Below are 27,909 nucleotides of genomic sequence, written 5' to 3'. Positions count from 1 at the left end.
TCTGGGGAGGGGCGGGGCTTGCCGGCTCCGGGCGCCGCGAGTCCTCCTTTTTGCACACACACGAATACAAAGAGCCATACGACCTTCGGGTATCCTTTTTACATTTTTCCCCCTCCTTAATCTTGTGTGTTTAAATTTTTTTAAAAAAATAGAGATCTGTGGCAGTGCTGGGGTGAGGAAACTGTTGCTAAGGGGAATTTGCTCTTTTCCCCATTTCTTTTTCTGTCTCTCTTCCTCTTTCTTTTTCCTGGTCAAGGTTTTAAATATACCAAGAAGTTGAGAAGCGGGATGGCCGTGTACAACTGTTTCCAGCCAAATTTATAGAGTTTTTTTCCTTTTTGCTATCACATTTTAAGAACTGGTAAATTTTTGTGGTTGAGGGATTTGAAATTTTAGCCACTTGGGAAGTATAGATTTTCTTTTTTTAAGCGGGCTGAAGGGATAATGTAAATTCCTGCCACGGGCAACATCGCAGGAAGCAGAGAGAGATTTGAGATTTGAGGCTCCCTCACAAAGCTCTTTGGCGTGCGTTTTATACATCCTTCCCCAGAACCAAAACCAAGTGGCTTGGATATGGCAATTGTCCAAAGCCAATAGATTTAGAATATTGGAATATTATACTTGGGACACTTACTTTCCCGGGGAGAGGACGGTGTGTCTTGCACACACATTTTCGTGAGGACATCTGTGTGTGTATGTGTGTGTATGTATTTCTTAAAGCAAATGATTTCATAAATATTGGGGTTTATTCTTTGTGTATATGTACAATATGTGTATATGTGCCATATCAGATTTTATTTTCAAAAGTGATTGCCTTTGGTTTAATGTGTGCAAAATAGACCTTAGAATGTGAACTTTTTCTGTTGTGCTCCCAGATGTGACCAAAATAGGATTTTGTGTGCAAAGAAAACTAAGAGGAAATCCTAAACTTGAACCTACTTACTTACTTTCATTTTATGTGCATTTGCAGTATTTTTCTGCTCCTCCTTTAAAGGATCAATTAGTGAATAATTAAATTGCCAGAGTGTATATAGTCCATGTTGCAAATGAGGGTAGGCAATTTATTGCATCTGTGGTTCAAAGCCAAAGTGATTGTTTTGCCTAAGTGGTTTTGCTTTTTTATTGTCTCACGTTCTTAAATGTACAGCTGTGTATATTTTGGCCTTTATGTGTGGTTTGGTTGGTGTGTTCCAAAGGGAACTTCTTTCTTGGCTTTTTGACAAAATAGTTGTTTATTGGTTGGGATTTGTTTGAAAAGCTCCACAGCTGGTAAAGTATCAGGAAAAATTCAGTCAAGTCCACTCTCAAAAACTGACAGTGGAGTTGATGGGGGCCAAGAGGAGGCAAAAGCAAATAATCGGAATAAGAAATGCATTCTGTTATCATGCTTCATTTTTGGAATGAAAATCGTTCCTTGGGCTAAGTTTCAGTGACAAGTGAATTAGAGGACAACAGGCTCAAAGCAGAGCCTCCTGCTGTAGAAGGCCTACTGTCACTTCCTGTTAGAGGACCACTGTCTCCTAATTAGCAGCCATACAGACAATATCTGTATTTGCAGATTGGAATAAAAGCACAGAAGTATATGGGGTGATGAGGGAGAGACTGGAATGTGGCGAGTGTAGTAGCAAGCAGGTGATTAAAAAAGGATCTACTTCATTACAAAACCTCTGTATGATGATAATCATATATTTCCATCCCTCAGCTGTGTCCTCCATTTCAAGCAGTATTTAAGACATCCAAGTAACAACTGCAATAAAATCATGTGTACAAGGTTGTGAATTTATTATAAGGAAAATGACCCAGTATGGGCTTCCCAGGTTTTTAACTTGTACCGAGTATATTTTTATCCCCTAACAATGCGAGATAGATCAGCGTTTAATAAATGCTGCTCGAATGTGGATCAGTCCACAAGTTTAGACCTGCATTGCTTTCCAAATCTACTCAGATGCTATTGACTTTTGTTACCTCAGCAGTGATAGGAATTTTTAATGAGGTTTTGCTCTAACTCTCCGCATTACTACAGGTTACCACGTACACTTTTTAGCTTCTTAGGAAAAGAGGTACACAGCTCCACTTCCTAGGCTACTCCATTTCGACATCTTGGAATCTACGCTCCTATACAATGTCTTGTAAGAAAGAGAATTCCTCATGCAAATATATCGTTGGCTTGGCTTTCTTAACAAAGAAAAGCAAATATGAGATTAGCTGACTTTTTTTTCTTTCTGGGAATTCGAGGGAACCTTAGAGATGAAAACTTTGAACTAAGAGAAACTGCTGTTTTGCAAGCGTTACCTGAAAACCTGTAACCAAGGCAGACAGGAACTAAAAATCAGCCACCATCAAGCGTATTAAATCGATCTGAGGTCAATTGTAGTTATAATCGCGTACACATAGCTTTGCGAATAGCAAAGAACAAAAGCAAGTAAACAAATAACAAACCAAAGATGGCGTCCTTCGGCCTTGAAAAGCCTCGCAGTCCTGTCCCTCCCTGAGAAGGCCCCTCCCCTCCCTGTTTCGTTGAGTGATTGGTAATGTTTGCCAATAGCAACCCGGTTTGTGCACGCCCCACCCACCCCCGTCGCCCAACCACCAATCATCGAGAGCCAGAAGCGAGCGGGGCGATCCTTTCCCGCGTTCGAGCGTTGGCCGAGTACACGAGCCGGCTAGATTGAAAGAGCGAGACGGCGGGCGCCATCCTGTCCCGCGTTCGAGCGTTGGCCGAGTACACGAGCCGGCTAGATTGACTCCGTATCTTCCCCGGTCTTGTAGTCTCAGCGGGCGTGGGGGCTTGAGGCACACTTGGAGGAACGCCCGCGGGACTGTTAGAATGGGACCCCGCGTCGGGTCCCGCGGCGAGCGCCTGTCCCAGCCCAGACCTCAGCTTTTGTGGCCACATAATGTACGCACGATGACCCAGCAACATCCCCGGCCGCGCCTCGGCCTCTACAGCGGGCCGAGGACTGCGCCCTTGTCCAGGGCAGCTTGTAGCCAAATCACACTGCCAGTCGGGAATGGTTCTGTTGTCCCTGGTGCCCATCTTGTCATCTTTGACTAATATTTAATCAACTAACATTTACCGAGGACTTGCTGGGTGCGTGGTAGGGTTTTAGGAGCTAACTTTCCATTTCTTAGTTTCTCCAGAAATGCAGTAAGAGCTCTTTCAGATCAGGCACATTTATATGAAAATCTGAAAGTGGAAATTATGGTCTTACCAAGTTGCACTTTAGCAAATGCAAATAAAAAAGGACTGTGCTTGTGCTAGATTAAAAACTCATCCCCTGATCTACAAATTTGATTTGGGGATTACATGGAATCTTATTGTTTAAAACCCTTCTGCCCTCTGGGTCTACAATTATGTTTTGTAAACCTAATGATGAGGTGGTTTTTTTTTTGTTTTGTTTTGCAGATCATTAGATGGGTCAGTCTTTTAGAATGTAAGGAAATTGTATTTTATGTTACCTGATTACCTGCTCATGTGTGATAGGATCTCATTTCTGTTAGAAAAATAGGTTTTGAGAGGACCTTCAAACAGGTGAGCCATTTTGCACCTTGTGGAGGAGCAGAGCTGACCAGCATGGAGGAGCTTTAAGGGGCCATTTTCCTTTTTTATTTCTTAAAATTAAGATTATGATACGAATTGCCAGGCTTTCCACATCATGTTTAAGAAAGTCCGTTTCTAGCCTGACCCTGAGCAAGCCAAAGGCCCATTATAAGAGCATATATCATCTGAGGGATACCGTATCACACACATCTATTAAGTATGAGAAAACTTATTTTTCATATTTTGGAGGTGAGCTCAGTCAAGCAGAAAATTCAAACTCAGAATGGGGAGAAAGCAAGCAGGGGAACTGCCGAGAGTATGATATATTTAGTCCCAACAAAAATCCATGTGACTCAGGAGAGGGGGATGGTTAAGATTGTGAACAGTCTCTGTGGATAAGTAGGTTGATATATAGTACCTGGAACATAAAGAACACTTGAGAAGTTTGTCATAGTTTTCATTTGAAATATTTAGACTCCTGAAAGTTTTAAATTTATAAGCATAGGTTTTGATGTTTAAAGCTTAAGGGAGAAAATCCCTTTACCTTTGTTTAAAAGTTATTAAACATTATTGCTAATTGTACTTGTGCAGTACTAACAAGCTATATTACATAGTGAGGGTGGGGGTGAAGTCCACTTAGAAAATATTAAACTGGGCCAGGGATTTAGCTCAGTGGTGCTGCCTCACAAGCACAAGGACTGGAGTTCAATCCCCAGGAGCCCCCCCCCCAAGAAAATATTAAACTGATTTTCCAGATGTGGTTGTAGCATATTTTCAGTTAGTGTGCATATGTTACTGTATAATTGGTAGGGAGCCAGGCATGGTGGAGCACACCTGTAATCTCAGCACCCAGGAGGCTGAGGCAGAAGGATTGCTGAGAGTCTGAGACCAGCCTGGGCTATATAGTGAGTTCTAGGTCAGTCTCACTACATAGTGAGACCCTATCTCAAAAAAAAAGTATAATTGGTAGAACAAAATTACATTTTTAAAACCACTATTTATATAAATATTTCCCCTTTTCTCAGATTCTGTGGGTTTTATGCATAGTTTTTACACATTTTGGATCTACCAGACTGTCTTCACTGTGGAGTTTTTTAGAAGTCGAGCATTTTTATGGTTGATAAAATGTTACTTCTTTAAAAAAAAAAAAAGATTATGAACAGTCTCACCTTGAACTGTCTAAAGGAGATGAGTTTTCTTTCTGTATCTTAAGTGTTTATGAAAAATATCAAAATTATGGAGAAGTACATTTTCTAGGCTCATTTCATATGTAGTAAAATTAGACCAATACTGAAATGAACCTCAAATATATTTTGTGTAGATTTCATTTTGACCTGTGTAAGACTAAAGGTCTTTTTCTTAGCGCCAATTATAAGAGTTGATAACATTTTCCTTAAAGTTTATTTTTTGAATTTGAATTTTCATTTATTTATTAACTTTTCACCTCAAGAAATGTTCATATAGAAAGATTATTTTAGAGGCTATATTCTTGAAGTGCCGGGAATTGGCCTTCTACATGCTAGGCAGGTAAGTTCATTACCACCGAACCACCTCCCCAGATAAAAGTTGATAGCATTTTACAAAATACATGTATATTGTTCTATAGTGTTCAACCTTAGTTTATTCTATGTTTTTTCTTTCTTGAACGAAAATATGAACTCTTGGCTTTAAAATATATTATCAGGGTCCAGGGATTTAGCTCAGTGGTTCCACTGCCTGCCTCGCAAGCACAAGGTCCCAAAGTTTGATCCCCGGTACCAAAAAAACAGACTATATTATCATACTGGCAGTGTATCAGTGGTATAGTGTCCTGGGGCCCTGGGTTTGATCCTCAGCACCACATATACAAAAAAACTTACCTGGGTGTGATGGTGAGCACCCCTAGTCCCAGCTACTCTGGAGGCTGAGGAAGGGGGATACTCTAATCCCAAATGTTAAAGGCCAGGCAGGGCAACACAAAGAGATCTCATATCTTTTGTTTGTTTGGTTGTTTTTTTTTTTTTTTGGTACTGGGGATGGAACTCGGGTCCTTGTGCTTTCGAGGCAGGTGCTGGAACCACTGAGCTAAGTCCCTGGCCCGAGATCTCATATCTAAATAAATAAATAAAGTAGCAATCTGAAGTTGCAAAAGTTGACAGCATTAATAATAATAATGATACACACATTGCCTTGATAACTGACTGGTGTTAACCACACTTTGCCAAGCATTCTGAGGATTGCTTCTGGATTAGTGAATTAAACAGTTATACATCTTGAAGCCTGGGGATGTAGCTCAGTGACAGAGTATTTGCCTAGCATACACCAGGCCTTGGGTTTGAAAGGCTAGTGTTATACAGGGTATGAGGGAAGCTATATATTTTGAGAATGAAAGCAAGTATAGGTATATCACTAAGGTTGGCAGAGTTAAGTGGGCTGTGATAGGGGAAAAATTACATTAGATGTAGGGTGCTAGAAAAGATAGTTTTTTAAATTAAAATTTTGTTACAGTAAATGACATTTCCATTAGTCCCCCTCATGAAAAGAATTTAAATTGGGTGAGGTGTCCCACACCTGTAGTCAGTTACTTGGGAGCCTGAAGCTGGAAGATCAAAAGTTCAAGGTCAACCTGGGCAATTTAGCAATACCCTGTCCCCAAATAAAACAGAAGGGCTCCATGCAGTTCTCAGCGGGAGCATGTGAGAAGCCTTGCTGTGCGGGGTGGGGGCTTGACAACAAATAATACAATAATATTTGTAACACAGTTCCACTGTTAATTGGAATTACCCATGCTGAGAAAAATCTGTCTCCAAAATAAGAACTTACTTTTCTGTCACAATGACTTCGATGACTGTCACAGTAAAATAAAATAAAGTCCCATAATTTCCATCTTTTTGACCGCTCTGCAGTCCTCCTCACCGCTGATTAGATCCACTTCCTGACGTTCTCTGTACCTGGGTTGCCACAGCACTGCTCTCCCCCCTGGCTGGCCACGCCTTCTCAGCCTTCTCTTTTAATGAACGCTCTTGGATTGGCTGGAAGTGCTGCCCTCGGCCTTTGTGTCTCACACCACACTTCCCTTTTAGGCTTGAAGAGTTCATTCGCTCACTTGGTTTCAACGCTAATTCTGCCAGAGCCTTCAAATCTGTGTTCCAGCTCTGACCTTCTTCTCGTTTTTTGATTTTTAGACCTACTCAGTTTTTTTTAGGACATTATATTTTAAAATCTTCTCCCGCCTTCCTTGCAAGTGCGAGGACCTGAGTTCAAGCCCGGTACCAAAAAAAAAAAAAAAAAAGTTGCCATTAGTGGAAATTGTTTTTTCTTTTTTGGGGGTGCGGGGCTGGGGATCGAATTGAACTTGGGTCCTTACACTTGTGAGGCAGGTGGTGGAACATAACCTTTCGAAGGAACTAGGCCTGATCTCAACAGCCTCATTTCTGTTATTAGTGGTACCATCCTGTATGTGACCCTCAGGCATATATATATTTTTTTTTCTTTTTTTGCAGTACAAGGGATTGAACCCAGGGCCTTCACATTGAGCTACATCAGCCCTTTTACATTTTATTTTCTTTGGGGGAGGTTGTTTGTTTGCTTGGTTTTGCTTTGCTCCCCTCCACCATACTGGGGATCGAACTCAGGACCTTGCACTTGCAAGGTAGGTGCAGTACCACTGAGGTAAATCCCCAGCCCTGGTTTGGGCTTTGTGAGACAGGGTCTTGTGGTGTAGTTTAGGCTGGCCTCCAATTCCCAATTGCTTCTCCTGCCTCAGCCTTCTGAGTACTGAGATTACAGGTATGTATCGCTACACCCAGCTTATTTTTTATTTTTGAAATAGGGTCTTAGTAAGCCCCTAAATTGCCCAAGCTGGGTTCAAACTTGGGATCTTCTTGTCTCAGCCTTCCAGAGTGCTAGGATTTCGTGTGCCACCACTCCTGGCTTTATAATTTTGAAGTTGTCGTTAACGAACGTCTCTATCACCCATATTTATTAGCTAAAGGAATATCACTTCTTCCTCCAGGATGTCCAACATTCATCTCCACAACCCCCTTCTCATCACCCCATTCCTGGGTCACTTAAATCACCTCCTAATGTTTAACTGTTCCACATATAGCATCTAAGGCAGGGGTTGGCAAACTACAACCATAGCCTAATCCAGCCTGCCGCCTGTTTTTGTATGGCCTGCCAGCTAGGAAAGGCTTTTACATTTAAGTGTTGTGATATTTCGCTGGCTATAAATGAGGGTCATTGGAACACAGCCGTGTTCAGTTGTTTACATATTGTCCGTGAAAGCTTTGATGCCATAGTGGCAGAGTCCAGGTGTTGTGGCAGAAAGCACTGACCCACACACTCTAAACTGTCCACTGACTGATCTTTCTCAGTGCCTCATGTCCCCTGCTCTAAGAGTCTCCTTAACCTGGTTTCAAAGCCCTCTGGCTTCTCTCCTTACTATGCTGGAGAGGCCCTGTGCTCTGACCTCTTGCATGTACCCTGTTAAATCCCGTAATATCTTTTTCTCTATAGAATGTCCCACCAGCTTGTAGTTCATCCTATACACTGCTCAAGGCGATTGGAGGTTTTGCTTCTATAAGAACTCATTCTCAGACGATTTCATCCTATTAATCTTTTCATTATTTTGAACTTATTCATCAGGAGTTTTCAGTCTGTACTATATTTTTAGGCACGTGTATATTTTGCTGTTTTTGTTTTTACTTGAGATAGGTCTTGCTATGTAGCTCAGGCTGGCCTTAAACTTGTGACACTCCTCCTGCCTCAGCCCCTCGAGTGCTGGCACTACAGGTGTGTACTACCACTCCCTGCTGGCTTGTCCTTTAGCATGACCTTACACACAGAAAATATTTAGAAACTATTTTCCCCTTTGCATTTGCTTGTCTGCTTTAATGGGGATGTATACAGCTAATGATATTAGTTTTTGTTTTGTTGGTAATTATTTATCTAGCATTTATTATGTGCTTAGTAAATAGAATGTAAAATATTTCTTTATAATTGGATGACCCCAATTTCTTTCTGTGTTTTAGACTTTAGGTGGAAGACTGTAGCAAGAAGCAGGGAAATTAAGTCAGCTGTGGTATCCATGGAAACTGAAAGAGTCATTTGAATGCACATTGTGCTACACTGCACTGTACCAGGTTTTTATAGACAAGTTGATTCAAGAAAACAACTATTTTTTTAAACTTTTATTTGTACATGTTTAATTGGATAGCCTGAAAACAACTATTTAATGCCCTTATTTTGACTTTTTTTTTTTTTGTTTTTTTGAGACAGGGTCTCACTATGTAGTTGAGACTGACCTGGAACTCACTATGTAGCCCAGGCTGGTCTTGAACTCACAGCAATCCTCCTGCCTCAGCCTCCCAAGTGCTGGGATTACAGGCATGCGCCACCACACCTGGCTATTGTGACATTTTTTAAATGAACATAATATAGCAACACCAAAAAAAAGTGGAAAGGAAAAGAAATTGAGAAACAAAGTGAACTCACAAGAGGAAAATATAATTAACATTAAAGACCAGCAGACTTAAGTAATATCGTTAGTCTAAGGCCAGGTCATGATAATAACTAAATTAGAAATAGTTTTCTTAATTACCTTTCTAATTTAGATTATGGAAGATTTTGTACCTATAAATGCAGGTTTGTAAACTTGAATCTATTGTTTCTTAGAAATTCAGTGTTAAATTCAGAGGTAAATTTCTTGAAATTCTGTTTCAAGGCATTGGATTTTGTTCAAGGTTAGGGAATCAGGATGTGCATCAGGGTAAGGACACACTTGTAGGGTTAATCATAAATCATCCAGCTGCCATATGTGGAACACTGACCACATGTCAGCATGCCCTAGATGCCTTATGTAGCACATTACAGACGCACTCGGAGCAGGCAGGGATGGGAAAATTGGGCCTCAGAAAGTGAAATGACCCACTCAAGTTCACCGACTCATTGTGAGGCAGACAGATGCGAAGTTTCCTTTTATTTCTTTTTTCTCCTTTCTTCCTCTCTCATTCTTTCTGTGTGGTACTAGGGATTAAATCCAAGGCTTTGCATTGAACTGCATTTCCGGTCCTTCTATTATTATTATTTAGGTGTTTTTGTTTTGTTTTGTTTTGGTACCAGGATCAAACTCAGCACATTGCACTTGCAAGGCAGGCATGGTGCCCCTGAACTAAATCCCCAGCCCCGTTTTAGTTTTTCTGACAGGGCCTCATTGTGTAGTTCAGGCTGGCGCTGAACTCACTTTTTATTTTTTATGTTGAGACATGCTGTTGCTAAATTGCTCAGTCTGGGCTTGAACTTGTGATACTCCTGCCTCACCATCCCAGAATGCTGTTGCTTTGCCTCTTTTTTTTTTTTTTTTTTTTTTTTTTTTTTAAATCCCTAGTTTAGTGCTGTTTCAGAAAGATGACTGAGCTGGGTAGGTGTGGTGGTGCACAGTGTAATCCTAGCACTCAGGAGGCTGAGATGGGGGGATCGCTGTGATTTCGAGTCTAGCCTGTGCTACATAGTGAGTTAAAGGCCAACCTGAACTACAAAGTGAGAACCTGTCTCAAAAAAGAAAAAGAAAGAAAGAGAAATGACAGAGGAAACCCCATTTAAGGGGAGGAGAAAGTCAGTGGTAGAATATATGCCGAGATCCTGGGTTTATCCCCAGCACTGCAAAACAAAAACAACCGAAAACCTGATAAACAACAAGCCAGCATATTTTATCACTGACAGAACTTTCTTTTTCTCACAGTATCCATGTTTAAGATTAAAATTTTTTTTCTTTTAAAGGGACATGAGAAGGATTCATTGAGGTAGATAGCAGAATGCAGGTGCTCAGAGAAATGAGATACATTTGGAAACTGGGTGTTTTTATGTGTTCGGTAAGGGAAGTCTGTGGAATTAAGATTAAATTCTTTCTAAAATTCTGGTGTCAAAACAAAAGCAAGAAACAAATCTTCAAGAGGAGTGTAGGCCCTTATTTAGGTAGGAAAAGGATACGTTACATAAATGATTCATCCATAAATTGACATAGAATTGCTTAGTGCTTTCCTTTAACCTTTAGTTTTAATTTGGTTTAACCTTTAGTTTCAGGTATAGCTATGCCTTCCAGTGACTCTAATGACAGGAAAGCTGTAAATGGATTTGAGTTAAGTTCTTGCAAGAAGTGAGTATCTGCCATAGAAAAGCTGTTTCTTCAGTATAAAGGGTGAAAACAGCAAATTAAAGACTATTCTTTAATAACCAAATGTAATTAAAAGGCATTGTCAGATTTATGTCTTTGTACCTCAGAGGCATTGGTATTGCCTGTTTCTGAAATGAGATTGCTGACTCAATACACACACACACACACACACACACACACACACACTCACACACACACTCTCTCTCTCTCTCTCTATATATATATATATATATATAAAATTTCCCAAGCCACCTCCTCTCCTTTTAATTTTGATGTTATGATATAATGTACAGAATAAAATAGAAATGTGTCTCAGGGATTTGTAAATATACTTAAGGTTTTGTCAATTTCGAAGCTTTAGGTGAAATGATTCTTTTTCTATAATCAAGTATCATTTAGAAAATGACAATATTTATTAAGTCCCTTGGAATGTGCTCAGTGTTACAAATCAAAACCCCTACCACAATCCCTTTTTCCCTCCTGGAGTAGTTTAGTTGCTTAACTACAGTCATTCTGAAGAGAGGCGGTCTGTTCATCATCGATATCCTGCTTTCTCCTCATCTAAGGGTCTGTGGACGGACAGGCCTCACTTGCTCCTTAGCTATTCCTATGAAGTCTTAGCTGTTCCCTTAAGGAGCAGAGTAGAGATGAGGGACCCAAGGAGTGATCTCCCTGGGCTGCCAGCTGATGGACTCAAGATATACAATTATCACATATACAATTCTGGGAGCAAGGTTATTATAGTGCCCTGGGTCACCCCAGGTCAAGTCCCTGATCCAGCTTTTCTTTTCCTGTCCTCACCCCAAAGCATTAATGATGCAAGAAGTGGGTGACATGTTGAGGTTTGCAGTGATTGATAGATTCCTTACTTAGGAATTTTACTCTGAATGCATCTGTATGGAAATTATACAGAGGATAGAATAATGATTCTTTGTGTCAACAAAGAGTGGTATCGGTTTTTTTTTAAATATCAGCTCTAGATTGAAAGTAGCAATAACTTCCTCTGACCTTGAAAAATACATAACTTCTCTGCATGTCTCTTCTCTTAATCTCGGGTGATATGTTTACCAGTGATGTTGTGTAGATGGGAAAACCTACCTGAAGTGTTCTCAAGTCCTTAAAGCATTAAAATGCAATGTTGTCATTACAGTAAGGAGGAGAAAGAGACAGATCTTCATTGTCTTCCTTAATCTCATCTTTCCAGATGCCAGGAGGGCCTTCTGAGTGCCCTCTGTTCCTTAGAATGCAGTGGCCCGGATGTGTGGGTGCAGGAAGGATGCCTTCCACCCTATGACGCTGCCCTCCTCAGAAGTCCCCTGCCAGTAGGGGGCGAGTGTGACACTCGGTGTGCTGTGCTAGGGGACCATAGAATCTGCCAGTAGAAGGTGGCATCTCTCCTCCTCCCCACGCAGGCTGAGGAGAGGCAGCCATGGACTGTGTGCTCCTTCACGGCTGGCCCACTTCTCCGTCGCGGATCCCACGGCCAGGAGCCGCAGCTCCTCTGACCATCCGCCGTGGGAAAGCAAAGTGAAATCTGACGAAGAGGCCAGCGCTTCCGAAGTCCACTGACCTTAGGCCCTTCGGAGCTGTCCAGGGTGTGAGCACGGTTGTCATTGAGTTCATCAGCCATGTCCTTCAGTGCCACCATTCTCTTCTCCCCTCCCAGCGGCAGTGAGGCCAGATGCTGCTGCTGTGCCTGTAAGAGCGAGACGAGCGGGGACAGCGCAGGCTCTCAGGGCAGGAACCCTCCTCCAGGAACCCCCATCACGGTGACTGGACATGGCCTGGCAGTTCAGAGCTCTGATCAGCTCCTGCATATTATCTACCAGCGCGTGGACAAGGCAGTGGGGCTGGCTGAGGCCGCTCTGGGTCTTGCCCGGGCCAACAATGAACTGTTAAAGCGGCTGCAGGAGGAAGTAGGTGAACTAAGGCAAGGGAAAGTGTGTAACCCTGATGAGGATGGGGAGAGCCGGGCCCGCAGTCCCCCAGCTGAGGAACCTGGGCCCCTCAAGGAGAGTCCTGGTGAAGCCTGCAAGACTCTGTCTGCTGTGGAGGAGGAGTGTGACAGCGTGGGCAGCAGTGTGCAGGTGGTGATCGAGGAGCTGCTGGGGGCAGCCTCAGCCGTGGGGCCTGGGCCTCTGGGCTTCCCGGCCCCTCAGAGAGACCTGAGGCTCCCAGGATGCGCCCTGTCTGCCAGCGAGGGGCCCCCGCTGCTGCATCCTGTGAGTACACAGCAGTGCAGTTGCTCCTGGCCTCTCTTGCCCTTCTTTCTCTACGTTCGTTCCATCTGTAAGCCTTTCTTTTCATTTATTCATTCATTTATTTACTTTTGAGACAGGGTCTCACTATGTAGTTGAGTCTGACCTGGAACTCACTATGCAGCCCAGGCTGGTCTCAAACTCACAGCGATCCTCCTGCCTCAACCTCCTGAGTGCTGGGATTACAGGCGTGCGCCTCCACGCCCGGCTGCCTTTCTTTTATTTGTGATAAAACAACAGCACCAAGTTTCCTCTGTCCTCAGGGACGGCCAGGGACAGTCGGCACTCCATTTCCTTCCTGATTTGGCCTCTTGGACGGTGGCTTGGGGCCGGCGTGGTGCTGGCGAACCCTTCCCTCCCTCACAGTCGCTCCACATGGCACCTTCTCCTCACAGATGTCTCGGCTGCTGCATGGCTTCTGCCTCTCCTGGAGAGAATGCCTGCCATGCACAGACGGCTCATTCATATTTTAACACGGGCCCTCTGCCTGCCAAGAAGAGTTGGGTATGGTGAGATAGGAATGGGGAGGGATAAGGGAAGAGAGAAGAAAAGGAGAGGGTGAGGACCAGGGCAAGGGTAAGAAAAGGCGGGCACAGGGCCAGGGATCCAGCTCAGTGGTGCTGCTCCCTGCCTTGCAAGCACAAGGTCCCGAGTTCAATCCCCGGTACCCCCCCCAAAAAAAAAGAAAAGAAAAGGCAGACACAGGGAGGGGAAGAGACAATTAGAAATGAGAGGTCCAAAGAAGAGAACAAGGAAAAAAGGGATAGAAGAAAAATGGGTCCTTGTGGAAAGAGGAGGATGTGTGTGGGGGAAAGACAATGAGGTGGGGAAGGTGTAGCAAAGAGATGGACGGCTGAAAGCGAATACTAAGAGGATGGCATGGAGGGAGGAAGAGCGAAGCAAAGGAGAAGCAAGCGAGCATATTCAGTGAGCAGGAAAAGACATGGGTCTATTTCAGTTTCTTTACTGCTCAAGGGCCGTATGAGCAGGAAAATCCTGGCTGAGTAGAGTAAGAACTGCAGAATGTCACACATGGAAGCATGAAAAGGAGATGGAGCAACTATAGAGATCATAGAGACGGAAATAACAGATGTGTCGCCGCTTGAGAGATGGCGGGAGGTCTGTCGGCTCTCTCCACCTCATCCTCCGCTGCCCGCCCCCTCCCCCTTGGACAAGGCTTCCAGGCTCAGGAAAGAGCACAGAGCAGAATACACAGGGCTGGTGGGAGGGAGGAGACTCCCAGTCCATCTGCTGGGATGGAGGAGTGAGTGCAGACCCTCCCCTTTCCCTCCAGTCTAAGTGGCCACTGGCCATTGCTCTCTCGAAGGCACAGCTGGCGTGGCAGTCGTCACTGCTGCTCACTCTCAGTGGGTCCCTGGTCAGGACTCTCAGTCCTGCTTTGGGCCCGTGGGAGGAGGAACTGGAAGGCAGGAGTCAGGAGGTACCAGGCCAGGCGATGCCCTGAGCCGTGGGTTTGCTCAGGCAGGGAAGGCTTCCAAGCCGACAGGATGGAATTAGATTTCACAGCACAGAAAGCAGCTCACAGGTCTATAAATCTCAGCCTCCTCCCCCGCTTCTTTCTGTGTGTGGTTTCCCCCCACTTTCTCTGTTTTGTTTTCTTGGCTGCAGAAATCTTCCCCTCCTGTCCTTCTCCCTCTCTCCCTTGCTCCCTCCTTCCTTCCCTTGCCCTGTGTGTCCTTGAGTGAGGGCACAGGCAATCAGCTCAGTGTCAGGGCCATGACAGCCCAATGTGGCCAGACCAGGATCAAGGTGAGGGCACAGACTGCCCCTCAAAGGGAATGGAAGGGAGGTGCGGGGAACTCTGCTGTGCCAGTCTCCCCAGGGATTTCTGAATGTGTCTCCCTGCTTTACTCTCATTTTCCCTTTTTTCCCCCTCTCCACTGTTGCTACTATTTAATTTTCTTGCTCCTTTCTTGTTTGATTTTCCTTTCTTGCCATCACTCCCTTCCCTAATCCCTTTTAAACAAAACACTTACCTTGCTACATTTCCTATACTCAAGAGCAAGCCATCAAAGACTGCTCATAGAGCATCAGAATCCTGCCTTGTCCTTGGAAGCAGCCCTACGCTAACGGCCATACAGTACACACAAAAACTATTTTCCAGCTATCCCATAAAAATTCAGAGTAGCCGGGTGTGGTGGCACACGCCTGTAATCCCAGCACTTGGGAGGCTGAGGCAGGAGGATCTCTGTGAGTTCGAGACCAGCCTGGGCCACATAGTGAGTTCCAGGTCAGTCTCAACTACATAGTGAGACCCTGTCTCAAAAAAAAAAAAAAAAGAATCCAGAGAAACAAGCTATTGAACATCAAACACTGCTCCGATCCCCCCCTTTTTTCCACTCTCTGTGCACTAGTCTTGGCCAAAGAATGGTGGTTGACTAGGTTCCCCTGTGCCTGGCTGGCTAATAGTCCATTCATTTTTCTATTCTTAGCTGGTGGATGATTATGTGGCCTCTGAGGGTGCAGTACAGCGAGTGCTTGTCCCTGCTTATGCCAAACAGCTTTCTCCAGCCACACAACTGGCTATCCAGCGGGCATCCTCAGAGACAGGACCAGAGAATGGAGCCAAGCTGCCACCACCCCGTCCTGAGGACATGCTCTGTGCTGCTGCTGCGTTGGACAGTACCTTGGAAGAGTCTGGCCCTGGGAGCACCGGGGACCCGAGACACTCTCTCGGGCTCACTGCTTCCCCGTGCAGGACCCGCGTGAGTGGGCAGAAGAACTCCAGGCGCAAGCGAGATCTAGTTCTCTCTGTAAGTGAGCTCTTGTTTCTGCAATCTGGAGAGAGAAGCGAATCATGAAGGGTGGGTGGATTTAAGCCTTCCATACAGAGTGAATGATGTCCCAAATCCTACTGAGTGGAAGAAACAAGGAAGAGCATTCTGTAGCCCCGGGGTTAGGTAGTACATTTTATATCTGTCAAACTTGTGGGCTTCTCTAGAAAAAATGATACCTTCCCTTTCACAAGAAGGGAATCACATCACATCTCCCAGTGTTCTATACTCTTGATGGGGAAACCTCTAAGGGATTGAGCAGATAATCACCAAAGGGTGGCACTTTGGCTAGTGTTTTGGGTCAGCCTCAGGGGGCCCCCTTGGGTGGAAAGTCAGGCTGTCCTGTGGTGGCCCCAAGGGTTAGGGGGCCTTTGTACACTCAGCTCAGTTAGACATTTGGAGAATGTAGTCATTCCAAGAGCTCTTGGCTGAAAAGGGACTGGCTTGCATTAGGTGTGCACTAAACCTTCTCTGAGTGACTAGGGACAGCCTGCTCCATCGGGAGCTCCCAGCCTGGCAGCTGACCCAAACATAGACATCTTCTAGGGCAATAGTTCTCAACTTGTGGCACTTTTGCCCCCAGGTAACATTGGGAACCCACTGGAGATATTTCCATCGTGTGGGCTGATGGAGAGAAGGCAGAATACTCCAGCTTACGTCAGTAGTTCAGGGTTGGGAAAGCTCCTAGGATGGCCACAGTCTTGGATCAGCTGTGTGCCCCAAACCTTTCTAAATACCATGGAGATGTTCCTTAACCATGTATCTGTGGACTGCGATGTGTTTCCAGTCTTGGCATAACGACCGAAGTAATGTGAGTCCCGGTTGGGAGTGCATGGCGTCACTCACAGCCAGCCTGACTTCCATCCTACCATGTAGCCCGTTCCTTCCTGTTACGTTCTCAGTAAAGACTGAAAAGAGCTGGTCATCATTTACATATCCTTGTGCTGCTTCTGTCTTTCTTTTTTTCTGAGCAATCTCCTTCTTGTTCTGCCTTTCATATGATTTGTTTTTGCAGCAGAGATTCTCTTTTCTCCTGGAAGACACCGTTCATTATCAGTATCAACTTGTTTCTAGCCTTCATTTTGAGTTTTGATTATGTTCAGGGACATCTTTTCAAGAGCAGGGGGTGAGTTTAGTTTCTGTCACAGATCTATGGCCCAAGAGGTCCATTCCTGCTGCCAGTAATAGGAATGAAGGAATAAGCCTAGAAATGCATTTCAAGGGATTCCCTGAAACTTCATCATGTTTAAATCATAAATAAATGTGATAATAATAATTTGTGTAAAATCAGGACTTAAAAATCATTTCCATTCCACTCCTGCCTGCCTCTAGAGAGAAGTGTAGTTTAGAGAATTGGCTTTTTTTTTTTCTCTCTCTCCTGTTACTGAGGATTGAACTCAAGACCTTGAGCACCTTGAGCATGCTAGGCAGGTACTGTACCACTGAGCCACACCTCCCAGCCCTAAGACTTGGCTTCTTCCTTCTCTTTGGAGAGTTCAGTGGATCTGGGGACCTTGTGGCAAGTCAGCTGCTCGATCATCATGCTCCCTATTATCATGCTTGAAATGTATCTACTGGGCCAATTGGAATGTCCTTGCCCATCACAGAGCAAGGTTTAAAAGACTAGAGTGTGGGTTTGTATGGGGAGGGTTGGTTGCGGTCTTTATTATTCAAATCTTTAGCTCTGGGAAGGAATCAGAGAGGCACCTCTTGCATCTGCTGGAGCTCCTGTGGATTGCTGCTAGGATTCTGTAAACCAGAAGGGCCAAACCAGAACCCTTAAATCCTAGGAATGCTGCAGATCCCATCCACCCTTAAGGAAATGTATTTATTTTTAGCTCACTCAGGAGGTAGAGGAGCCAGCAGCCTTTGCAGTCTTAACACTTATTGTCTAGAGTATTTTCTCTTTCCACTTCAAGCCTAGTTTGATTTTTATCACTTCATCTCTTCCAAACCACTTGAGTTAGAAGCTATATAACTTCATTTTTTTTCTCTCTCTCTCTCTTTTGTTGGGAAACTCTCCCAAATTCTTGCATTCATCTTTCTTTGTGAGTCCTTGGACTTCTAAGGGGGCAAAATAACTCAAATATAAAGCCAGTATAATTACAGTCCTTTTTATGGAGCAGAGACCCTAGCTGTAAAGAGTTAATAGTACTTTCCCTGGTAGTACAACAACTCAACATGAAGGCAGGACGATAAATTGGGGATTTCTGGAGAGAGAGCTGAACTGCTAGGTCAGGATGTGAATCTGTCAGTTTCAAGACTGAAGGTCTTGGAATGAAAATATAATCAGAAATGACAAAATTAAATCAAACAGAAAGAAATGTGAAACGCTGCATTAAAGTTCAAAGTATAAGTTGCAGGATGAACCCCTGTTATATTTTTGGGGGGGTTTTTTTGGTGCCAGGGATTGAACTTGGATCCTTGCACTTGTAAGGCAGGTGGCGGAACCACTGAGCTAACACCCGCCCCCTGTGATATTGTAATGGACATGGGATTGCTGCAAAAGGTAGCACCCCCTGGGCATGATGGCACATGCGTGCCTGTAATACTAGCACACTGGGAAGCTGAGGCAGGAGTATCCTGAGTTCAAAAGCACCTGGGGTGACTCAGCAACTTAGCAGAACCCTGTCTCAATATAAAAAATAAAAAAGGCTCTTTAGAAGATTTTAGAAGGCGCTGGATTCAATCCCCAGTACTGCAATTAAAAAATAAAAAGAAAGAGGGGGCTGAAGATTTAGCTTAGTGGCTGTCTCTGTGCCTGCCTGACAAGTGCAAAGTCCCGAGTTTGATCCCTGGTATTGAAAATAAAAGGTTGCACTATGTTGGATTTTATTCATAGAAGTGCAGAGTTATACCCTGGGGGTAATACTCCCCTGGCCAGGCCTCAGCTGATGAATTAGATTCAGCTATAGGTGCCAATTTACAAGAGAGACATGGGGCCAGGGCTATAGCTCAGTGGCACCGCGCGTGCCTCACAAGTACACGGTCCTAAGTTCAAACCCTGGTAGAAGGCAAAAAAAAAAAAAAAAAAAAAAAAAAAAAGACAGGCAAAGCAGAGAGTCTCCTATTTCTGATGGTTTTATGGGCCAAATGGAAATCAGATTTTGGAGCAGGTAAAGCAAAACTTTTTAACATTAAGCTGGGCATGGTGGCACACATCTCTATTCTCAATACTTGGGTGGTTGAGGCAGGATGATTGCAAATAGAGTCCAGTGTGGGCTCCATGGTGAGACCCTGTCTCAAAAACAAAACAAAGCAAATACACTGTAGGTGTTCAACAGAATAACTTGACTCAAAAAAGAGAAACATTCATTAGATATTAATTAGCAAAACTGAAAGACAGCCTGCTTCATGACATGAAATGGAGTTGGTGACAGTCTTCAACGTGCTATCCAATTCATATTCCTCTTATTTTAGATTTTTGTTTTCAGACCATGGTGTGTGTACCTCAGGGTCTAGTGATAATGTGTGAAAGGATATATAAACCCATGGCCAAAGCTGGGCATTTTCCTGGGTCATTAATTTTACTAGATTTCAGATTTCTATATTTCAAAGAAATATAGATATAGTTTGTTTGTTTCTTTTTTGTTTTTTTGGTACTGGGGATCGAACTTGGGCCCTTATGTTTGTGAGGCAGGCAGCGGAACCACTGAGCCAAATCCCTGGCTTTAAAATCCCCGGTTTTAAAATTTAGAAGAGTATAAGGTTTCAAGAAATGCTCATTTATTGCTGGGCATGGTGATACACACCTGTAATCCCAGCACTCTAGGAGGCTGAGACAGGAGGATGGCAAATTTGAACCCAAAAGACTGGTTTGTAGCTCAGTGCTACTACTCTGGCTCCTGGAGAAAAAGAAGGAGAAGGAGAATGGGGGGAGGAGGAGGGAGAGGGGGAGGATGAAAAGGAGAAGGGGAAGACTTGGAGTAGCCCTTGTATATAGGTGCTTGCTTGGTCTCTGCCATTAGGGGTATTTTGTGGAAATATTTGAGAACTACTGTTACAGTGATCACATTTCTCAGAAGTAAGACAGGAATGATTCTGGAGTCTTGACCCAAATTAAATGGAAAGGAGAAAAAAAAAACAACACCCCATTGGCTAGGCTTTCTGCCTAAGAAAGGCATATATATATATAGAGAGAAAGATGGGATCTCGGCTGTGGAAAGGATTCAGGCAAAGAACCCCACAGGGACAATGCTTTTTGGGGGGCACCTGGGGGTTGAACCCAGGGCCTTCACATTGAGCTCTATCATAACCCTGTTTATTTTTTATTTTGAGACCCTGTCCAAAATAATCCAAATTGTCCAGGCTGGGGATTTAGCTCAGTGCTTCTGCTACCTGCCTCACAAACGCAAGGTCCTGAATTCTATCCCTGGCACCAAACAAACAAACAAACAAAATATCCAAATTATCCTAATTGTCCAGGCTGCACTGCAACTCAGGATCCTCCTGCCTCAGCCTTCCAGAGTGCTACAGTGCCTTTTTACCCTAGGGGTCAGAAGGGAGTTTTCATTATATCCACTCCTGGCTTGATTCTGATTTTTTCCCCCCTCTAGAAATTGGTCCACAATGTGCATAACCACATCACCAATGAGAAGAGATTCAATGGGTCTGAAAGGTATGGTTCCTTGTCAAAAAGTTCTCTGGGTATTTTGCTAAGGAGAAGGAAGTGGGGAAGAAGCTCCAGTACAGCAAAGCTGAGGCCTGGCTCTGACCAGTACCCCTCATATCTGCTTTTCGATGGAGGAGGTTTTGCCACAGAGCTTCTCAGTGTTGGGTGTTTCCGTCTGGCTCCTAAGAGCTGACTGCCTTATCCATTCTGCCCTCTGTGTAGCATCAAGTCCTCTTGGAATATTTCAGTCGTGAAGTTCCTTCTGGAAAAGCTCAAGCAGGAGCTGGTGACCAGTCCCCACAATTACACTGACAAGGAGCTGAAAGGTGAGCCGGCCACATTCACGCCCACCCGCCCTTTCTCCGCTCCTCTCCTCCCTGCTTCTCGGAGAAGAGGCACAGTGCGGATGGATGATGGTGGTGCTGTGGAAAACAGTGCATTTAAAAACACTGTGGGGTTTTGGACTATTCTTCCCAGCAACAATATAGTTACAGGATTACCTCAAATCGCCTTTTTATTCCTCTTCTCAGTCTGAAATGAAAATGAGAGAAGAAAACGGCTAACACACCATGTATTATGTTTATGTTGGGCCTGAATCTGAGGTCAGAAGCCAGGCCTGTCCTTTTGTCCTCAATTATCAGGTCCTGGGTTGTCTTTCTTTGCTCACTTCTGTCTTTGTCCCTAACCTTGAAGTATTATGAAAATTCTGCTGAAAAGTACTGCAAATAGCCATTGGTAGAGTGGCAATAGGGATACATTTGATGTGGAAGGGGTGCAGAAGCAATAGAGTTGTCTTTTTTTTTTTTTTTTTTTTTTTTTTTTAGCGTGATGGCACAAGCCTGTAATCCCAGCATTCAGGAGGCTGAAGCAAGAGGATCGCTGTGAGTTCGAGACCAGCCTGGGCTACATAGTGAGTTTCAGGTCAGTCTCAGCTACATAGTGAGACCCTGTCTCAATTTTTTGTAGTACTAAGGATTAAACTCAAGGGCACTCCACCACTGATCTACGTGCTCAGTCCTTTTTAAAGTTTATTTTAGGGCCGGGGATTTAGCTCAGTGGTTCTGCCGCCTGCCTCACAAGTGCAAGGACCCGAGTTTGATCCCTGGTACCAAAAAATAATTTTATTTTAGCCTATAATCCCAGCATTGAGGAGCCTGAGACAGGAGGATCACCACAAGTTCGAGGCTAGCCTGGGCTACCTAGTGAATTCAAGACCAGCCTGAAAAATATAAAATTCTTTTAAATTGCCCAGGCTGGGCTCAAACTTGTAGTCTTGATACTTCAGCTTCACAAGTAGCTGGGGATTACAGACCTGACCACTGTGCCTGTCCAGCTAGAATTGTCTTTTGTGCACTTGGAGATACTAAGGGAAATTAGTGTTGGAGGTGGGTACAGGGTACTAACCCAAGAGGACTAGAGATATGCTGGTTATGCCAAGGATTATGTCTAGTGATTCCAATCTCCCATTCAGCAGCATGAGGGCAGAAAAAAAGGGCCGCTCTAGAGGATGGTACTTCTTGCTCTCTTCTCTCCCCGTCCCCAGGAGCCTGTGTAGCCTACTTCCTCACCAAGAGGCGTGAGTACCGCAACTCTCTGAACCCCTTTAAAGGTTTGAAAGAAAAAGAAGAAAAGAAACTTCGAAGTCGCCGGTACCGGGTAGGTCTCTAGGACTTTCTTTGAAGATGCTAAACCCTAAATTCTGTGTGTGTGGGTGTGTGTGTGTGTGGGTGTGTGTGTGTGTGTGTGTGTGTGTGTGATCTTAGCAGTTGAACTAAGGCCTCATGCAGGATAGGCAGGTGCTCTGTCACTGAGCAACATTCCCAGCCTTTAAGCTCTAAATGTTACCAAGTGTAGTAGGAAGAGCCAGAGACCTTGGTATCTGAGCATAGGGTTGACTTCCAGGACTGTAGCCCAGGTGAAGAAGGAGGGTGAACCAATTGTAAGATATGACCTGGGCACTAGTTTCCCCTAGGTACTGATTTTACTCTGCCTTCTTCCCTACCTAAATCCTTTCCCCAGTTGTAATCGGGTCTGTCTTTCTCCCTATCCTGGGCTCCCTCTTAGCTTTTTGCCAACCGATCCAGTATCATGAGGCATTTTGGACCTGAGGACCAACGCCTGTGGAAGGACGTGACTGAAGAGCTCATGTCAGATGAAGAGGACAGTCTGAACGAGCCAGGGGTCTGGGTGGCCCGGCCTCCCCGTTTCCGGGCCCAGCGCCTCACAGAGCTCTGCTACCACCTGGATGCTAACTCGAAACACGGCACCAAAGCCAACCGTGTGTATGGGCCTCCCTCAGACAGGCTGCCTTCTGCTGAAGCCCAGCTCCTTCCACCAGAACTTTACAACGCTAATTTCCAAGAAGAAGAAGAAGAGGGAGGCGATGAGAATGGATCTGTCTCCCCGTCTTTTGACCAGTCCCACAAAACCTGTTGTCCTGACTTGAACTCATTCATTGAAATCAAGGTGGAAAAGGATGAGTGAAGTCTATCATCAAGAATAACTGTTTTTTGCCACTTCTGTGTCCCAGAAATGGGAGGCCACAGGTCTTCTCAAAATAAGATACCCTCTGCAATCTGAGAAAGTAGAGATTTGCCTCTGTTTGTAACAGACTCTGGTGGGCTAAAAGAACATCTTTAGAAGGAGGGACACTCCCCACTGGGAATGGCAAGCCAGAAATTGCTTACTCCTAAGCGTAAACCGCACCTCAGAGGAGCCTGGAATGAGAAAAGGAAGATGGGACTGAGAAGCGTGAGGCCTTCCCAACACATGTCTGGGTCTTGGAGTTGCCCCCTGTTCCCGCATCCCTCTCACCCAAAGCTCAGGGGATGCAGCTTTGGTTGTAGCTTTTGCTTCCCCAGACTTGCTGGTCTCTCGCTGCAGTGGAAGAACAGGACTAGCCCTGCATCATACTGCCACCTGGTGGGCAGTTTCATCCACGGACGTGACTCTGGGATCTAGATATAATAGCTGTTGTTTATTGAATCATATAAGGAAGATTTTATTATTCTCATCTTACAGATGAAGAAATTAATGAATAAAGAATTCCCATGTTTCACTGGCAGTTTTCTCCTGCTTTATGGCTATTTTTCAGTCCTGTCAGCCGAGCTGTATTTTGAGGAAGGTACATGCATACACACACATAACACTGAATGGGTTGAGAAGTAAAATGGCTTTATATTCATTCAGTCAGTCATACAAAAACAACAAAAAAAATTTTGTGGGGGTACCAGGGACCAAACTCGGGACCTTGCACTTGCCAGGGAGGTGTGCTGCCACTGAGCTAAATCCCCAGCCCCATACAACAAATATTAATTGCTTAGTAAAAATGAGGTACTATAAGGTTAGATGACAAGGTCTTATTGTGTAGTCAGGAAGCCAGGCACTTGATGAACCGTGACAGAGGTGCCTATGGAGGGATGCAGCAGGCACTGATAGCTAGTCTACTCTGCGGTCACAAAAGGTTACTCATAGGCAGTGATGTTTAAGCCGATGTCTGGCAAGTGAGGAGGATCTAACTAAGGGAAGGAAGCCAGGAAAGTGTTTCGAACAGGTATAGCAGGTACAAGGGTCCAGAGGCAAGAGAGTACAGATAAGGTTTAATTTACTACAGACCAGTTCGGAGAAAGCATAATGCTGACAGAAGAGGCTGGAGATGTAAAGAGGAGACCTTTTGAAACACCTTAAAAAGGCTGGGCATTGAGGTGCTTGCCTGTAATCCAAGCACTTGGAAGGCTGAGAAAGGAAGATCACCATGAATTCAAGGCCATCCTGTGCTACATAGCAAGACCTTGTCTCAAAAACAAAAAACAAAACAATTACCTTAAAGAGTATAGCTGTTAGATCAGGACAGTGAAAAATCACTGAAAGGTCTTAAGCAGGAAAATGAGAGTCTTGTGTATTAGGAGAATCACTTACACTCCGGGTATAACACAGACTGGAGGAAGCTGCCTCTGCTGGGAGACACCTGCATTGGTTCAGGAGACAAAGTGGTACAGTGGTGAAAATGGAACATGGTACAGTGGCAATGAGACAGGACAGATTTAAAAGATATTTAGAGCCGGGTGTGGTGGCACACACCTGTAATCCCAGCACTCGAGAGCCTGAGGCAGGAGGATCGCTGTGAGTTCGAGACCAGCCTGGGCTGCATAGTGAGTTCTAGGTCAGTCTCAACGACATAGTGAGACTCTGTCTCAAAACAAACAAAACAAACAGAAAGAAAGAAAAGAAAAGAGGGAAAGAGCAAGCAGAATTGATAGGACTTGGTGATTTATAGGATTTGGGGTTAAAGGAGGAGACCCTAGGGTTGATGCTCAGGTCTCTGATTGAAGCAGCTAAGTGGTTACTGGTACCATTTACTACAGGACTGCCAGAGGAGCCAGTTGCAGAAGGTAAAAGGTCCTAGTAGTCATTTGAGAGGTTTTGTGGATTTTTTATGTGTGATACTGGGCATTGAACTCAGGGCACTTTACTACTGAGCTGCAGGCCCAACCTTTTTATTTTTTATTTATTTACTTTTTGTGACACTGGGGATTGAACCCAGAGGCTTCACACTGACCTACATCCCCAACTTTTAAACATTTCTTTTGAGTCAAGGTCCCTAAGTTGCCCAGGCTGAGTATGAACTTGGAATACTACCCTCAAACTGCTTCCACAGGTGTGTATCACCATGCCTGGTTTTCCTTTTTATTTATTCCTTTATATGTTTTGAGAGAGGATCTCATTAAGTTGCCCAGGCTGGCCTCAAATTTATGATCCTTCTGCCTCAGCCTCCTGAGTGGTCATTTGAGTTTTTAAGTCTAAAAAAGTCTGGGCTAGAGATATGAGAGTACAATCAAAGGCTTGGGGATGAAGAAGACCTATGAGCTCCCAGCTCTAGCTCTGATCATGGAGTGGCTACCATTAGTCATGCACGCTGTGGAACATGCCTTATCAGAGGACTCCACTTTTTCACTCATCTCTGCTTCCCATCATCCCCTGAAAAGGTAGGCTGTTTATCTCAGCTGTGCCCATTGTGGCCACCACCAGCTCCTGGGTAGGTCTCTCAAACAGCTCCTCAATTTTTTCTAAGATGTACTCACTCATCTTCATCCCAAAGGATCAACTACGTAAATAAGTAGGGCCAGGGATTTAGCTCAATGGTTCTGGCGCCTTCCTTGCAAGCACATGGACCTGAGTTTGAGCCCTGCTACCAAAAATGTGTGTGTGTGTGTGTAACTGGGGTCAGGAAAGGAGGGAAAACCTTACTGTTAATTCTTTTTTTTTTTAAGAGCAAGAAATATTTACTGGAGAGAAAGCTCCTGCCACAGCAGGAAAGCCCTTATTGTTAATTCTGAGGATGGTGCTCATAACAGGTTCTAGATGTAACCTGATAGCGCTGTAACTGGTGCTTTCAGTTCCCTCTGCTTCCATCTGATAGGAAACTCCCCAGGATCTGGGAAGAGCTGTTGGCTTGACTGGGAAACAGGATGATTCTCAGGAGAGATGAGGTCCTAGTAACAATGCGTCTTGGCTGAAGAAGCCAAGTAATTTGTACCAAATTATTTCCTCCCAAAGTATTAATCTTTCTTTTCCCATTCTCTAAGGCTACACTAATATAAAAGGTGTCCAATATGAGATGAAAATAATATGCATGATTTGTTTGCATGTAATTTTTATACTCATTTGCTATCTAAATACAAAGGAGTCATTTTTATTCTACATTCTACTCCCTCAGCCTTTTGTCCTTGATGCACTAGTCCGGACAAAACCATTTTAGTTGGTGTTTTAGCTTCAGCCGGGGTTATCTTCCAGCATGGTCAATATCAGTGTCTTTTCTACATGATCGTTTTCATTTCCTATTTCCTCTAACTGGTATTTCATCTTCTCCTCCTAATGCATACCCTTGTCTCCAACCAACGGGGAGGATGGGGGGAGGGGAGGCGTTCAGCCCTAAAACTAGATCTATCCCTAGTCACCTGAAATATTTGCTAAAAATCTCACTTCCCAACACCAGGGGGTGTCTGTCTAGTCCTCTGTCTTTCTACCATGAAGGCAGCGATTAGTCCCAAACCTTTTCTTCAGCGCTTTTATAAACACACACACACACACACACACCCTCCCCCAGGTATCTTTCAGTTCACAAACTTTTCCTTACTCCTTTTCACTGCTTCTACAAACACGTAAATCTTCCACCCTCCTGATCCACTATCACAGAACAGTAGGTTCAGAAAGTATATTTACTGAAGGTTCTCTGTGTCTCTCAAGCTCTACAGACCAACTTGTTCTTTCCTTTATCCTCCCACACTCGCCTTTACCCCAGCTCTATCTTTCACTGTCTTCCACCTCCCCATGTAGGATTCTCCACCCGTCAGGACTAGCTTTACCTCCTCGCTCGTAAGCCTCTTTACCCAGCTATCTACCTTTCTCCTTTCGCCCCCGTCTACTTCTCTATGGTTCTCTCCCTGTCTCGCTGCTTCCGCACCAGCTTCTCTCCATCTCCCACAGTCCGGACACTAGAAACAAAGTCACGGTATTTGAGCAGAACCAGCCTCCCGTCGCCCAGTTGCCCGGTCCCCCCGTCCAGGTCGCGACATTCCACAGTGCCCCTCCGCGCATTCCAACTGCATAAAAAAAAAAAAAAAGAGTCCCCTTCTCCCTCCCCCGACATTCTCCCATTCCAGTTCCTGAGTGCTGTGGTCGCAGTTGCCTAAACTGGCCCTTGCCCTCTTCCCTCGTTCAATCCGCTGGTCTCCACCCCCAACGCACTTAGCCCAGCGCCTCCTGCGACGCACCGTGGATCCCTGCGCAGACACCCAGAGCTGCGGGACGCACCGCGCTCCGCCCTTCCCGGAAAGTAGATCCGGCCGGGCAGACAAAAGTTTGGGAGAGAAGTTCCTTTCGAGCTGAGTGTGAGAAGAGGGGGCGGGGGCCCGGGGCGTTTTGGCCGTCGGGCGAGTCGACGCGTGAACAGCTAGACCTGCGGACAGGACAGCTCTTCCAGCCCCGCTTAGCCCCAATGCGCGGGGGGACACTGCCCCTCCCGCCGGGGGATGCTGCGGAGTTCCCGGCGCCAGGCACCTGGGCCGCCCACTAAGCCCGAGTGCTTGCCCTGTGCCCCTGGGGAAGCCGAGTCCGACCGCCGAAGCGCTGCAGGGTGCCGGGCGGGGAGGGGGCTGGAGGCCCCGGGCCCGAGGGCATGGAGCGGTTAGGGGAGAAAGCCAGTCGCCTGCTGGAGAAATTAAGACTCTCGGACTCCGGCAGCGCCAAATTCGGCCGCAGAAAGGGTGAAGCTAGCCGGTCTGGGTCTGATGGGACCCCCGGGCCGGGCAAGGGGCGCTTGAGTGGGTTGGGGGGACCTAGGAAATCAGGGCCCCGAGGAGCTACTGGGGGCTCTGGGGATGAGCCGTTGGAGCCGGCCCGGGAGCAAGGGCCCCTGGACTCCGAGCGGAACCCGCGCGGCTCGTTTGAGGCGCAGCGCTACGAAGGCTCCTTTCCCGGGGGACAGCCGCCCACCCGGGCCTTGCCTCTACCTCAGTCACTACCCCCCGATTTCCGGCTGGAGACCACGG

The 27,909-nt window shown here is 45.2% G+C and overlaps 2 protein-coding genes across 2 annotated transcripts in view; both read left to right on the top strand.

Moving 5' to 3' along the window:
- The first annotated feature begins 15 nt into the window (after positions 1–15).
- Positions 16–23,417, top strand: CUNH14orf93 (chromosome unknown C14orf93 homolog). Its single transcript, XM_010637791.1, has 7 exons — positions 16–89; positions 11,899–12,916; positions 15,406–15,726; positions 20,304–20,365; positions 20,582–20,685; positions 21,903–22,015; positions 22,424–23,417. The coding sequence occupies exons 2-7, from the start codon at positions 12,323–12,325 to the stop codon at positions 22,841–22,843; spliced, it is 1,614 nt and encodes a 537-aa protein (XP_010636093.1). The 5' UTR covers positions 16–89; positions 11,899–12,322; the 3' UTR covers positions 22,844–23,417.
- Positions 23,418–27,140: 3,723 nt separating this feature from the next.
- Positions 27,141–27,909, top strand: part of Ajuba (ajuba LIM protein) — a 10,500-nt gene continuing 9,731 nt past the window's right edge. Inside the window, exon 1 of the mRNA XM_010637874.3 lies at positions 27,141–27,909. Within this exon, the coding sequence (XP_010636176.1) occupies positions 27,537–27,909 (373 nt within the window). The 5' untranslated portion in view covers positions 27,141–27,536.

The sequence above is a fragment of the Fukomys damarensis genome, unplaced genomic scaffold, assembly GCF_012274545.1.
Source record: "Fukomys damarensis isolate Sample0158 unplaced genomic scaffold, DMR_v1.0_HiC HiC_scaffold_17, whole genome shotgun sequence".
Classification (NCBI taxonomy): domain Eukaryota; kingdom Metazoa; phylum Chordata; class Mammalia; order Rodentia; family Bathyergidae; genus Fukomys; species Fukomys damarensis.
The sequence above is the reverse complement of the archived record's forward strand: the minus strand, read 5'-3'. Positions and strand labels throughout refer to the sequence as shown.